This window comes from Microtus pennsylvanicus, chromosome 13, assembly GCF_037038515.1.
Source record: "Microtus pennsylvanicus isolate mMicPen1 chromosome 13, mMicPen1.hap1, whole genome shotgun sequence".
Taxonomy (NCBI): Eukaryota; Metazoa; Chordata; class Mammalia; order Rodentia; family Cricetidae; genus Microtus; species Microtus pennsylvanicus.
In genome coordinates this window covers 66,362,786-66,377,645 of record NC_134591.1, presented here as the reverse complement: position 1 = coordinate 66,377,645, position 14,860 = coordinate 66,362,786, and the positions used below count along the sequence as shown (strand labels likewise).

The following is a 14,860-nucleotide window of genomic DNA, read 5'->3' as shown; positions in this document are numbered from 1 at the left end:
CTTTTTTTTAATATATTTATTACATATACAGTGTTCTGCTTGCATGTATACTTGCAGGCCAGAAGAGGGCACCAGATCTCATTACAGATGGTTGTGAGCCACCATGTGGTTCCTGGGAATTGAACTCAGGACCTCTGGAACATCAGGCAGTGTTCTTAACCTCTGAGCCATCTCTCCAGCCCACGTGTTCCTTTCTAATATGACAACTACAGATGAAAAAGCCGTCGCCCAAGTGTAAAGACGTTTAAGTACAAGTAGCTGTGGTGGCACACTCCTGGCACCCCAGCAGGAGGTACCAAGTATGAGACTTGCCTGGGCCTCACAGCGACTTAGTGCTACAAGGCATGACCGTTTATTCCAAGGAAACAAAAAGGGACCATCTAAATTAAAAGCTTAAGCAGTAACAAGAAACCAAAACTGGAAGTTGAGGGTAAGCTCTTTTGAGTACCCCTCCTCTGTAGGGAGATGTTTCTTAAACTCAGGAAAGTTTGGCTTGCTTTTCAAAAGTAACAAGGGTAAATAAAGCCGCACAAGAATATTTAAAAAGTTAAACACAAGCAAATATCCTGCACACATCTTTAATCCTGTGAGTTACTGCACGCACAGTCTTGTCTAGCTTATATCTAAGCCAGGTAACACGTTGAGACTGCCTCAAAAATAAAAGCAGTCTGGCACGTGAGACAGCCTGGCAAATCTGTGAGTTCGAGACCAGCCTGGTCTCAAATAAATAAATAAATAAACAGGAAAATCAATTTTCTTCTTTTTTTTAGGAAAATCAATTTTTAAAAAAAGCACAAATTTAAATCTGAACGATAAGGGATAGCCTGTAGTGTGATTTCTACTTGATCTTAATAAAAACCTGAAATCAGATATTAGGGGATGAAAGCTGAAAGATCAGAGAGGCAGAGCAGCTAGACACTAGTGCCTACTGCAACAAAGTCCTCAGACCGAACGGGGTATCCTGTTTCTACAAAACCTCAGACTGAACTCTGTCTCCTCCGGCCTTATATTTCCCTCTGCCCAGCCGTATCACTTCCCCTCTCCACCTCCCCAGTACTGGGATTAAAGGTGTGAGCCACCGCTGTTTGGCTCAGTTTCTCAAAGTGAGATTCATGTAGCCCAGGGTGGCCTTGAACTCAGAGATTGGCCAGCCTCCGTCTCCCCAAGTGTTGGGATTAAAGATGTGTGCCCCCACTGCCTGGACTCTATGGCTAACTAGTAGCTATCTCTGCTCTCATCGTCACGCAAGCTTTGTTGAAGCAAAAACAAAATATCACATTATTTTCTGGTTGGAAAACTATCAGAAAACATTGTGGAATATCTCAAACAAGTGTCTGAAAATGTGTTCCATTGGAATCCAGGGGGATTTTTTTTTCTTTTTATAGGTATTTTTGTTGGTTGGTTGATTTGGTTGTGTGTAGTAGACAGGGTTTCTCTGTGTAGCTCTGGTTGTCCAGGAACTCAATCTGTAGACAAGCCTGGCCTCGAAATCAGAGATTTGTCTTCCTCTGCCTCCCCAGTGCTGGGAAAGGAGTGTGCCATGTGCAGCCATTGCCTGGCTGAGATTTTTGTTTTTAAAGGAAGAAAAGAATGAGGAACCGAAGGTGTAGTTCAGCTGGTAAATTTCCAGCAAGGCATAGAGCAGGTGCGGTAGTGCCTGTTACCCCAGCACTCAGGTGGCATTCAAGATCAGCGGGGTGTGATAGCAAGGTCTTTAATCCCAGCAGAAAAAGTATGTGAGTTCAAGGCCAGCATGATCTAACCAGTGTTTCTCTGTGTTGAAGGCCAGCATGGTCTACACAGTTTATCTGTGTTGAAGGCCAGCATGGTCTACAGTGTTTTTCTGTGTTGCTTTGGGTACAGTAGCTCTTGTAGACCAGGCTGGCCTCAAACTCAGAGATCCACCTGCCTCTGCGTCCCAAGTGCTGGGATTAAAGGCGTGCGCCACCACCGCCCGGCTCAAAGGAAGTCTTAAACATGGGGGTGTACACCTTTAATCACAGCCCTTTAAAGGAGGCAGAAGCAAATGGATTTCTGAGTTCAAGAACAGCTTGGTCTATTAAGTTTCATGATAGCCCAGGGCTATGTAGACCCTCTCTCAAAAAATTCCAAAAAAAGGTTGTCTAAAACTCCTTGGTGGTGGTGTGTAGGCTCCAACAGTGGTGGTGGGGGAGAGACATAAAAGATACACTCAGGTTAACTGGTTCAACTCACAATCTAATCTCCAGAAGTGCTGAGATTATAGGCATGCACCATCACTATCTAAATGATGCTGGGTTCAAAGAAACTCGGGGTAGTGCAGAGTGTGCTAGAGGCAGAATATGCTAGAGAAGCAGTCTTCCAACTCAGCTACATCCTAGCCCACTATTAGTACTTTGAAGACAGCTGCCAGCCACAATTAACACAGCTATTGGCTGATTTGTTGGGAAATGCCAATTAAAAACAGCATGGCTGTATTAATCTGTATTTGAGGATTGAGACATACTTGTCCACCCCACCCCCCCACTTCCTGGGAAAATGCAGAAACCTTTTCTGCCCAAGGAGTAGGAATTTATTAGTTAACTCCTCCACACACAACGCAGGGTGGAGGGTGAGGTCTTCTCGCCGGATGAATCAACCCTCTTACTAGATTCTAACTTTCTGCCTCTAAAAGAAGGCAGAGATGGGGACGAGTTAACGACTCAAGGGCCACAACCTAATCATGCCTGTGTTGGTTCTCAACTTTAGTCTTTCATCTGGTTACTAATTCAAACCCTAGCTTATGTGTTCCACCCATCCTGAGTTCAACTTTATTGGCAAATTTAACCCGATTAACTTTCAACACACAGCCAAGTTGAACCTAACTGTGAAACACGATCTTATGCTTGATATTGCTAACTGGTGGGTTTTGGAATTTTTGTTTTAAAACAGCAGGGGCTTCTGTGTATTCCTGTCCTGAAACTCGCTGCTCTGCAGACCACCTGCTTCTACCTCCCGAGTGCTGGGACTAAAGGTAGCACTTTCAGGATTATGTTGGCCTTCCCTCTCACCTAGCAGGATGAACTCAGCAAGTACCCTGTTCCTTTAAGAGACAAAGCCCACCCACTCCCAGTCTCTCTTCTCTCTCCTTCCTTCCCTATACCCTCTTCCTAAATAAAACTCCATTACTTCCCTAGCTCTCTTTGCATGGCATAGTTTCTACCCCACCCACCCAGTGGGACCTGCCAGGGTCGTTCCTGCTTTTATCTTTCAACCATCACCTCCTGGTTTGGGTTTTTAATTGGGTCTCACTGCCCTGGAGCTCACTATGTAAGTCCAGGCTGACCTTGAACTCAGCAAATCTACCCGTACTTGTACTTTTTCCTGCCTCATGAGTGCTGAGAATTCCCAGTTTAGACTTTTCTTTAGAAAAGAGTATGTATAGCCAGGTGATGGCGGCACACATCAATATACCAGCACTTAGACAAGAGGCAGGTGGAGATGGACCACTGTGAGTCCTAGGCCACCCTGATCTACAAATTAAGTTCCAGGATAGCCAGGACTGTTTTGTTTAGAGAGAATCCCTATTTTAAAAAAAAAAAGAAAAAAAGGGAAGAAAAAGTTATGTGTACGAGTGGTCTGTATGCATTAAGTCACTGTACCACATACAACTATCGTACTTAACCACTGAACATCTCTCAGGCACAGGAAGTTTTGGCATTTAACCCTCAGACTTATGATTCCTACCATCCTTAGACTACACTTAGGAACACCTAGCACTCAAGAGGCAGAGACAAGCGGGTTAAGTTTGATTCGGGCCATCAAAGAGAGCTCTTGATACTCAGGGATACACATTTGAACCAAATAAAGACCAGCCTCCCCTACCCATCACAGTCATCACATGGAATATGGAATAATAACCTTGTATTGTCTGTTCAGACTTGGATTTGGATTAGAAAGGTTTCTACATCAGTAGAGCCATTTAATAATATTCATGAAATCAAACCAGGCGGTGGTGGCACACGCCTTTAATCCCAGCAACCAGGAGGCAGAGGCAGGCAGATCTCTGTGAGTTCGAGACCAGCCTGGTCTACAAGAGCTAGTGCCAGGACAGGCTCCAAAGCTACAGACAAACCCTGTCTCGAAAAACAAAACAAAAAAAAATCATGAAATCAAGACAAATAATAATAAAAAGTTTATTAACAAATATACAAAATACAGTTTTCAACTGTCTTACAAAATTCACCCATGTATATATGTCATACTATACAATACTTACAAGTATATACATAAGACTCCCACCTGTATGCAATTCTCTGGTCCATCTTCAAGAGAAACCTCAACTGTCTTTCTGTAATGGCTTTTAATCACATTTACTGCCAGGATTTTCAGGCTAATGCTGGAGGACGTGAACTCTCTCTCTCAGTAAAGTGCAGTTTTAGGGAACCCCAACCCTTAGTTGTCCTTTAAACAGGTATCCACAGTCCATAAGGACTTTTTTTCTTATCTATTTTTGGTGATCCTGATGAAGTCTCTTCAGCAGCAGTTTTAGCTGTTTTCTGGAGTGGCTTTGCTATGGAATTCTGCAAGACAATAAATTAAAGTCAAATTCTCACAGAGATCAATAGAAAAAAAAATTAAAACACTTACATAGTAAAATAGCACCCTAGATGCAATTTTCACGAAATGTTTGGTTGGGTACACTTACATTAGAGCTGAAGGCTATGTTTCTGTGTGCGGAAGATTTCTCACTGAGATTTTTAGTTCCATCTTCAGATTGCTTTTCTGAATGCTAGAGGGGCAGAGAATTTTTAAACATAGCCTTAGATTCTGAGCATCGTATGAAAAGCATCCCAATTGCACACAAATGCAGCTGTAGAGACACAAACCAAATTCCACCTATTGCCACCGTTAACAAGCTAGACAACAAAAAGTTGTTTCCACTTAACAAAATTGCCTTAGAAGGAGCCACAGTTCCCCAGGAACCGATTCCTGTGGTGGATACCACTCATTTTGAGTAAGCACAATAGAAAATGCTTTGTTAAAAGAATGGAGGCATCTGCAGAGAGAGAGCGTGCGCCTCAATTACCTCAAGGAGAACCTCTTGCAAATAATATGCAGACCCCATGGTGGCAGCAATTAAGACAAACCATCTTCATTGTACTATTAACTTAAATTTCTATAAAACAATCTTTTGAGACCTCTGGCTGGCCTCTTAATTCGCTATGTAGCCAAGGATGACCTTGAACAATTCTGTCTCCCAAGTGCTGGGACCACAGGTACGGGGCACTGCAGCCAGTTTACACTGTGCTGGGAACTAACCCCAGGTGCTGTGCACGCTAGACCACCTGAGATACATCCCCAAATTTTCAATTCTAAGATTTAGATTTCATACGAATTAACTTGTAAGGACAGTGCAATGTGCCAGTGCACTTTGTAATTCTGGAGAATCATAATAAACTTATCTGCAAGTGAAGCAGGCCTCTTCTTCTGTAATCTCTCAAAACATCTGCAATATATTGCATACATTATGAAGGGGACATCTAGAGCAGAGATGCCCCACCAGTACACAGAGCATCCCGGCTGAACTGCCTTACACAAGAGCCCTAGCCCAAATCTCTAACATGCACGTGGACTACCTTCAACAAAAGCTAAACTTTAGTCTCTGAACATAACTCTTGGCATTTTAACCCATGATCAATTACCAACAGATTTTCTTCCTCATTGTCTGGAGACCACATTCATGATTTCTATAAGACAGAAATAAAGCAGATAAACTGTACTGTATACTAAGCACAGACTTTTGGGAACATGATGCAGTAAATGAAAGCTAGAACACTCCAGTCTCTACAGACAGAGTAAGGAAAGGAAAGTAGTACCAATGACATAGTCAGAGGTTTTACCATTATGGAAAAACACAAGTGTCAGAACAAAAGCAAGTTCATCTCTCAGATCCCTGTGAGATTTTCTAGCACTTGACGGATTAAGGTTGGTTTTGTTCTGGGCAATTGATGACAGAAGACGGCCCAGGAGGGCTGTCCACAGTAAACTAGCCAAGGGAAGGTAACAGGATCTGTGGGCAGCAGCCTTTAGAAGACACCTACCTCTGTCTTCGTACCACTGCTTGACACAGCTGCTCCGCTTGCTCCCTTGGCCACTGTCCGGAGACTCGCTGGCAAGTCAAAGTTGGCTGTCCCAAGAGCTTTGGCTGCATTGGCTTTTGCGATTTCCAACAGCTCCATTCGATCTAAGGGCATTAAGACATTCGTTATCTGCAAAGGCTCCTTAAATAACAAATTAAGCGTTTTTCTGAAACAATATGTTTTCCTTTTGCTAAGAAAACATTTCCAGAAAACAAAATCACAATTTTATCTTGAGAAGAAAAAAAACTAGCTTCCTAAATAACATCAAAAACTAGGTTGGAGCCGGGCAGTGGTGGCGCACGCCTTTAATCCCAGCACTCGGGAGGCAGAGGCAGGCGGATCTCTGTGAGTTCGAGACCAGCCTGGTCTACAAGAGTTAGTTCCAGGACAGGCTCCAAAACCACAGAGAAACCGTTTCGGGGGGGAAAAAAAAAAAAAAAAAAACTAGGTTGGGTCCCCCCCCCTTTTACTTTTTCGAGATAGGGTTTCTGCTTTAACAGTCGTAGCTGTTCTGAACTTTGTAGACCAAGCTGGCCTCAAACTCACAGGTCTGCCTGCCTCTGCCTCCCAACTGGCTACAGCTAATTGTTCTAACAAACAGCACCATTTTGTCCCTTCTTCAAGCATTTCTGTGAACTGGGGCTTTGGTAACTTAAACCCTATTACCTCTACTACTAAACTAATCCTGACATGTTAACACTCACGTATTAAATTAAGAAGCCAGTTGACAAAAAAGTGGACAAAACCCATTTTTTTTTCAGATTATCGTCTGAAAAATGTTCTGAGTTTTTCCCCAACTTAAACTAAGTCATGTTACTATTTTTTTAATATTTATTTATTTATTATGTATACAATATTTTGTCTGTATGTCTGCAGGCCAGAAGAGGGCAGCAGCTCTCATTACAGATGGTTGTGAGCCACCATGTGGTTGCTGGGAATTGAACTCAGGACCTTTGGAAGAGCAGGCAATGCTCTTAACCACTGAGCGATCTCTCCAGCCCCCCATGTTACTATTTTAAAGACCATAATAAAACAGCCATCTAGGAGGAAGGTGAGACTTCTCTTTGGGCCAGCAGGGCCATAAGTGAACTTTAATTCAGGCAATTACTGTACCACTACACCGGGCTTGGACTTTACTCTTAAGGTTCAAAGTGTGCGAATCTTATGTTCTGACTATAAATTCACCAGCCATAAATTTTCCTCTTTCCCTCCAAGAAATCTCAACCTTCTGGCACCAAAGTAAACACGCGGGAAGAGCGCCCGGGAGCGGGGCAGTCTGCCTAGCATGTTAAAAGAGATTCCGGGTATAATCTTACGAAACCCAGCTAAACTGCTCAACCACCTGACTCCCTGGCCGACTCACACCACTGTGGAAAAGAACTACAGGGAGGGAGGGAGGGCTGGGGGAGGTGGCTAAATGACAGCGTCCCGACTTCAGGACCCAAGGGCACAAAAGTCAAAGTAACACTGAAACCCACCTTTCTCACTCAGGCGGAAGGGGGTTCTGCTCCTGCTGCGTGACCGGGTTCGGGATCTTTCCCTCCACCTGGGGCGATCCTCGGGGTACACCGTGCGGCCGAAGCCGTAGTAGCGCCGCCCGCGCGTGATCGCGAAGTACGACCTCCTGTGATAGGACCTCCCGCGGGAGTGCGACCTGCTCCGGGACCGGTAGGGCGACGGAGATTGGTAGTACCTCCGCGGCCGCCCGTAACCGCTGTCTCGGTAGTAGTGGCGGCCGCGGGACCGGGAGCGGCTGCGTGAGTACGATCGCGAGTAGCGCCTGTACTTGCGCTGGTGGCGCCTGCGGGACCGGGACCGCGACCGCCTGCTCCGCCGCGGCTGGCTATGGCTGCGCGACGACGAGCGGCTGGAGCTGCGGGAGCCGGGTCCGGAGCTGCGGGACGAAGAGCGGCTGCGGGAGCGCGACGACAGGTGGCTGGAGCGGCCCGAGTCCGAGGGGGAGGCCAAGGCTTTCTCCTGAGGGGAGCCGGGCCACATGTCGTTCACGTACTTGGACATGGCGGACTTCCTTCCTCGGAATTGGGCTCCTTCCGCAAACGCAACAGCGTCTAGGAACGACTGCAAAGGGCAAGGGTCAATCCCTCCCGGAGGCGGAAGCGCGCGGTGCGCGTGCGCGAGGCTGTGTCGTCCTCCTTCCCCCCCCCCCCCCCCCCCCCCCCGACCACCGGCGACCGCGCCACCCCACTCACCTCCAAACGAGGACGCGCTGGCAAAAGACGAGAGAAAAGCCTAGCGGGCACCTTCCTCTCGGATCAGGGACCGAAGGCAGCAGAGTTCCCGTCTCTACAGATCAAACACCGGGTAACCTCCACCTCCGAATTCCGGACGCGAACTGAACCCAGCGCCGACGTCAGCGTCGAAAATACTAGAAGCCAGTGGGGAGCATGCGCACAAACATCAACGCGGTGGGGCGGGCTCTCCTCTCTTCCAATCGCCACTCGACGGGCGCGCTCGGCTGGTGGCTTCGGGCTACGCCTTCGGGACGCGCATGCTCATCGAGACCATTACGCCACCCCACCCCCACCCCACTTCATCCGAGCCTTCAACATCCGGGTATTTTTTGAGGATTTGTAGTTTTTCGGGATTTTTGTTTATGGGGTGCATAATTGTTTGGTTTTGAGTTTTGTTTTTCTGAGACAGGAGTTAGCTCTGTAGCGCAGCCAGGCCTCGGATTGCAATCCTCCTGTCCCTGCCTTCCCAGTACTAGATTTGCCCGCCTTTGCCACCACGCCCAGCTTTGTTTTCCTTTTTTTTTTTTTTTGGCTGCTCCACCCTACATCTCCCCCCCCCCCCCCCCCCCCATGTACAGGGAAATTCGGGGAAAGGCGGGGTCGCAGACAATTTAGAGGCTCAACAGCTCGATCTGGGACACGGAAGAACCCGGCGACCCGCCCATAGCGGCATGGAGCTTGGGAGAGGACATGACAAGGCCCCAATTGGTTTTTATGTTCTGGTTTGGTTTGGGTTTTTCTCTCTGTCACAGACCTCGCTGTCCTTGAACTCTGTAGACCAGGCTGGCCTCGAACTCACAGTGATCCGCCTGCCTCTGCCTCCCGAGTGTTGGGATTAAGGGCCTGCGCCACCACCACCTGGCTCCCAAAATGAAGTTTTAATATAGAAAGGATGCTTTAACTTCCGTATTTGAGCTAGCAAAGGTAATTGAAGTCGAGATAGAAATTCCAAGACAACTACAGTTGTCCTTTGAGAAGAAGTAAGAATAGTTTATAAGTCTGTGTGTGTGTGTGTAATTTGTGTGCGCCTGAGTACTTGTGCTACATGCTGTGTGCAGGAAACCACAGAGGTCAGACGAGAAGTCAGATCGCTTGGAGCCGGAGTTCCAGGCAATTGTGGACTACCAAGCATGCCGGTGCTGGGACCCCAGCCCATGGGCTCTGTAAAACAGCAAAAGCGCTCTTAATGAGCCGTTGCTGTAGCCTAATAGGTCTGTACTAAAAAAAGGTGTGATTAACACGGGACATTAAATATTTCCAGGTCAATTCCAAACATTCACTGTCACAAAGCATAGCAGTGACCTTGAAAATTGTGGGTAAAGGAACATTGAAATAACAACTTCAATATAGAGAATTATTACTCTTGGAAATTAAGCAGGATTTTACAAAAACTGGCTTTTAGAGGGAAATGAGAGAAACAAAGTTTCGTGTCTGCTTCCAACTTCCCAGATGTACAGGGAAATTGAAGAAATAAAAACCTTACTGGGACCAGCAAGATGGCTCAACAGTAAGAGTGTAAAGCTGGTGAAAAGCTGGCGGCTTGAGGCAGGCGGATCTCTGTGAGTTCGAGGCCAGCCTGGTCTACAAGAGCTAGTTCCAGGACAGGCTCCAAAGCTACAGAGAAACCCTGTCTCCAAAAACCAAAAAGAAAAAAAATACAACTTGAGCTTAATCGTACCCAAGGTGAAAAGAAAGAACTGACACCCAAAAGTTTTCCCCTGACCTCCAAAAGCCCTCACATACATACCATTACAATAGTAAAACTTCTCAAGCTACAGGAACTAGAGAAATTGCTCGGCAGTGAAGAACTGTTTTACCGACATGGTGACTCATGTCAATCTGTAATTTCAGTTCCAGGGATGAGCCCCCACAGCAACACACACATGATACAGACATGGATACAGGCAAAATGTAACAAGGCCCCAGACCTTAGCACAACTAACTCCAAAATGGAAGCATCGTTCCGGCTGTAAAATTCAGCACGTAGAGAACACCACCTGCCAAGACAAAAACAAAGATCTGATCCAGCAGAATGCTGAGGAAGTCTCTAAATGTACTAATCTTGCGGTTTTTTGCTTCTGGAGTTCTGCTTCTGGCTAACTGTTCTTGCTAACTGAAGTGTGTAAACCCAAGACATGGCTTTTATGTTTCAAAGCTCACCCTGGGAAAGGCTCAGGGCTACAATGGGACCACAAGCCCTCAGTGTAGTCGCCAGCCGGCTAATAAACACTTTGTAGTGGCTTAAACCCATGTCTGAGCAGACTTCTCTGGTTGGAGACCACAACACAAGACACCCATAACCCATAAATTAAAACCCTTACAAAGGCTGTGGAATAGTGATGCATTCCTGTAATCCCGGTACCCAATCTCTAGGAAATGTTTCTTCCTCATCTGTGGTGGTGGCCCTCACCTGTAATCCCAGCTGAGGCAGAGGCAGGAGGATTCTCTGGGTGTTCCTTAGATAGACACCTGCCCACCAGGGGCTTTTGCTGACTCTTCTCAGGAAGCTGTGTGGGCAGACAGAAACCTATTTCACAATTTACAAATGGGGAAGCATGGTGGGGAAAAGAGGGGAACTGCTTATGATTCGGTCCCAAACTGTAGGGATATCTTGTGTTTTAACAAAGGAGGCTTGACTGAAGATCAGAGTGCAGAGCCAAGCCACTAGAGGCCAGGCAGTGGTGGCACACACCTTTAATCCCATCCCAGGACTCTGGGAAACAGGCAGACAGAGCGGATCACTGTTAATTCAAGGCCACCCTGGGCTACACGAGATTGAATCTGTTTTACAGAGAAACAGAGCTCACACAAAGGTGATCTCAGCATTTGGGATCCCACATCTTTAATCCCAACACAGGGAAGGCTGGATGGAGAGAGGAATATAAGGCAGGAGGAGACAGAAGCTCAGTGCAGTCTGAGGTTTGGTGGAGACAGTTGCAGTCAGAGGATGCAGTCTGAGGACAGGATTACCCATTTGGTCTGAGCACCGGTAAGAACTCTAGTGGCTGGCTGCACTGCTTCTCTGATCTCTCAGTTTTCTCCGCCTACTATCAGACTCCAGGTTTTTATTAAGAACAATTAGAATTCCTACTACAGTCCTAGGCTCCTGCTTGTGAGTAGGAAAGAGGCTGTAGAAGACTTTGCAGAGTATTCAGAATGTCAAGTGCACACGTGAAAAAAAATGGTGACCAGAATGCCCAGACCTGGTGGTACACACCTGTCATCCCAGCACATGGGAGGTGGAAATAGGAAAATCCGAAGTTCATTGTCACAGTGAACTCAAAGCCAGCCTGGGTATCATTAGAGTGTGTCTCAAATGAAAGAATTCTAGGTGTCAAGAGAACCTTGAAGTCGTGGGAAACAGGATCCTCCCATCCCCCACATATAGAATGCTGGTATCTTTGTACTCAGGATAGTTGACCAGAGTTAAAGCTGCCAGTGTAACTCTTGTCATCCCCAGGGCATCCAGAGATGGAGCAGACTGATTAAATCTATTCAGAGTCCTCCACACAGATGAAGCTGGATCCTTGACTTTACTACAGGAAAGAGCCGATTTGAACCGGAGGCAGCACCTATTAACACGATTTTAACATAAATTTAAGTGTTAGAGCTGCTAGGTGCTCAGGACAAAGCTGAGAGGCACCCGAGAGGAGCAGTACACTACCCCGACTTTACCTAGTCCTGCAGTAGCGGGGTGATGCTGCAAAGCCGGCTCTGCAGTTCCCAACACCTGCTGCGTCTCCAAGGGACCCAGGTTCCATCCCCAGCATCCACACGGTGGCTCAGAGCAATCTGTAACTGCAGTGTCTGGGGATCTGAGGACACTTCTGACCTCTGAGGACACCAGACACACATTTTTATTTGGTTTTTCAAGACTGAGTTTTTTTGTGTGGCCCTGGCTGTCTTACTTTGTAGACCCGCTGGCTTCAAACGCAAATAAATCCAACTTCCTCTGCCTCCTGAGTGCTAGTACTAAAGCATCGCCACACCTAGCTCAGACACACATTTTTAATTAGAAAGAGAGAAAAGGGGGTGGGGAGGATCTCATGCTGAAGTGTGGAATGTTCTGAAAGTTATATAGTTGAGGCTGGTCTCAAAGTTACAGCAATACACTTGCCATTGTGATGTAAGTACACTATGTCAGAAGCACAGATGAACGTATTTTACCTTTCATATATATAAAGTATACAGTGTTTTGCCTGCACAAGTGCCTATATGCCAGTAGAAGGCACCAAATCTCATTACAGACGGTTGTGAGCTACCATGTGGTTGCTGGGAATTGAACTCAGGACCTCTGGAAGAGCAGCCAATGCTCTTAACCTCTGAGCCATCTCTCCAGCCCCACCTTTTCTTTTTTTAAGAAAATATTATATATAGTGTTCTGCTTGCACACTACAAGAGAGTACCAGATCTCATTACAGATAGTTTTGAGCCAGCATGTAGTTGCTGGGACTTGAACTCAGTACCTCTGGAAGAGTAGCCAATGCTCTTAACCTCTGAGCCAACTCTCCAACCCCCCCCCATTACACCTTTTCAGACTGTCAGAACTTGTGGAATAATAATGTTCACATGCTGTGTCAGTTTCATTGGCAGCAATCAGCCCAGGAGCAACTGGGCTACCTCCCCAGGCCTGAACACAGGCTCCTTTACGCCAATCTTCACTACTAAGATTAACTCTCAGAGACACAGCACACAGTAAATCTATATGTGTGTATATTTAGGCTTCAGAATGCCCATGGAGGGTTAAAGAGGTCCTGAGTCCAAGGCATTTGAGAGCCCTCAAATAAGAGATGAGCAGAAGGCTCATAGGGAGGCAGAGAGAACATCTCTGTGGCGATAAGATAAACCCCAGAGGAGGTCTGCTGGCACTGAGGGTCCAAGCTGAGCAGAGCCCAGGGCCGGGTGGAGAGCCCCAGGCAAGGTGCAGGGTGAGGTGACCACAGAGGCTGTGGAGGTGAAGGGCAGACCAGGGTTCAGATGGACAAACAGGCAGAGAAATGGGTGGCAGAACTACATAGGTGGTTGACAGTTCTAATAGGCCACCTCAACTACATAGACGGTTGACAATTCTAACAGGCCACCTCAAGAGCAAGGGTGATCAGGTGGAGCTGAAACTCGTCTTTGAATACTCGGAAGAGGATTTTAACTGCTGGTCACAGGAATGCTAGTCAAACACAGGGATGGCAGTAAGCGGCTCATTAGGGGACGAAAGATAGTCCAGAAGACTTTGGCCACGCCCCTGCCACACTCCAGCTCTCCAGTCATAGAAGTTATCAGCCAGTCAGGCCTGTAGGATGCTTGACCCATGTACAGCTCTCTTTCTGGGCGCTGCACACCACAGCTTCCTTCAGAGTTTCATGTCGCACCATGCACACAGACTGAAATCTTTCAGTGGTGGTGGTCTGCACAACAGAATGAGAAATGTCCCCCACAGTCTTGGGCATCTGAATATTTGGTTCCCAGTTAGTGGCACTATTTGGGTGTTTAGGTGGGGCAGCCTTGCTGGAGAAAGCATATGACTGGGGGTGTGTTAGGGTCCAAGAGAAGCCCTCAAGAAAAGACCAGCAGTCATGTCTGCAATAAACAAGAACACTATTAATTCCAGCATGTTGGGATGGCACACGGCGACCCTGAGAGAAGCTCATAGGCTCTTTTTAAACGGGGTTAGGGGAATTCCAGGGAGGAGAGATTAGTCCGGAGAGTGATTGGTGGCTCTAAGCAAACAGTTTACGGTTGCTACAGCATTGACAGTGGCTCAGTGGTTAGGAGATTTTCAGCCACAGGGTGGAAAAAGCAATCTTTAGATCTTTAATTATCTTAAGCTTACACAGGTTGTGGGGTGCCCTCTGGTTGCCCCTGGGTTGCAGATTCCCAAAAACTGCTTGCTCAGCTCCAGCCAGTTCCAGTAAACTAAAACTAAGGCCTGGTCCCTGGCAGGGGCCATTAAAAACCTGCATGGTTCTGGTCTGGCTTGCTGGCCCTATAAGTGGAGTGTAAGATTACAAAGCCTTGCCCCATTCCAAGTTCACTAGCTCTGCCTCAGGCTTGTGATGGAAAATTTGAAGATGTAAGCTCTCAAATTCCTGCTCAAGTCACTACGCCTGCCACTTACTGTCACCCACCCCCCAGGATGGACTCATCCCTCTATAAGCCAAAATAACCTTTTTCTTCTATAAATTGCATTGATCATGGTATTTTATCACAGCAACCACAAAGTAACTAATACAGCCAGTAAAGAAAGGCCAAAAGGAGTAGAGACAACGCAAAGAGAAAAGGGGTTGATGCTCTTCCTTCTGCTCCTTGGTTTCATAGACGTTTTAGTAAGAGTTGGTAAAAAATTCTTTTAAAAGTTTTCATTAAAAAATCTGTCTTTCACCAAGTGGTGGTGGCACACGTCTTTAATCCCAGCACTCAGGAAGCAGACCGGCAGATCTCTGTGAGTTCAAGGACAGCCTCGACTAAAGAAGGAGTTCTAAGACAGCCAGAGCTAAATAGAAAAGGCAGAGG

At 46.6% G+C, this 14,860-nt stretch overlaps 1 protein-coding gene across 1 annotated transcript; it reads right to left on the bottom strand.

Annotated features, from left to right (window-relative positions):
- Nucleotides 1–4,130: 4,130 nt before the first annotated feature.
- Nucleotides 4,131–8,481, bottom strand: Rsrp1 (arginine and serine rich protein 1). Its single transcript, XM_075945459.1, has 5 exons — nucleotides 8,312–8,481; nucleotides 7,580–8,180; nucleotides 6,063–6,205; nucleotides 4,667–4,750; nucleotides 4,131–4,541 (listed from the first exon to the last, which is right to left on the bottom strand). The coding sequence occupies exons 2-5, from the start codon at nucleotides 8,118–8,120 to the stop codon at nucleotides 4,425–4,427; spliced, it is 885 nt and encodes a 294-aa protein (XP_075801574.1). The 5' UTR covers nucleotides 8,121–8,180; nucleotides 8,312–8,481; the 3' UTR covers nucleotides 4,131–4,424.
- Nucleotides 8,482–14,860: the final 6,379 nt, after the last annotated feature.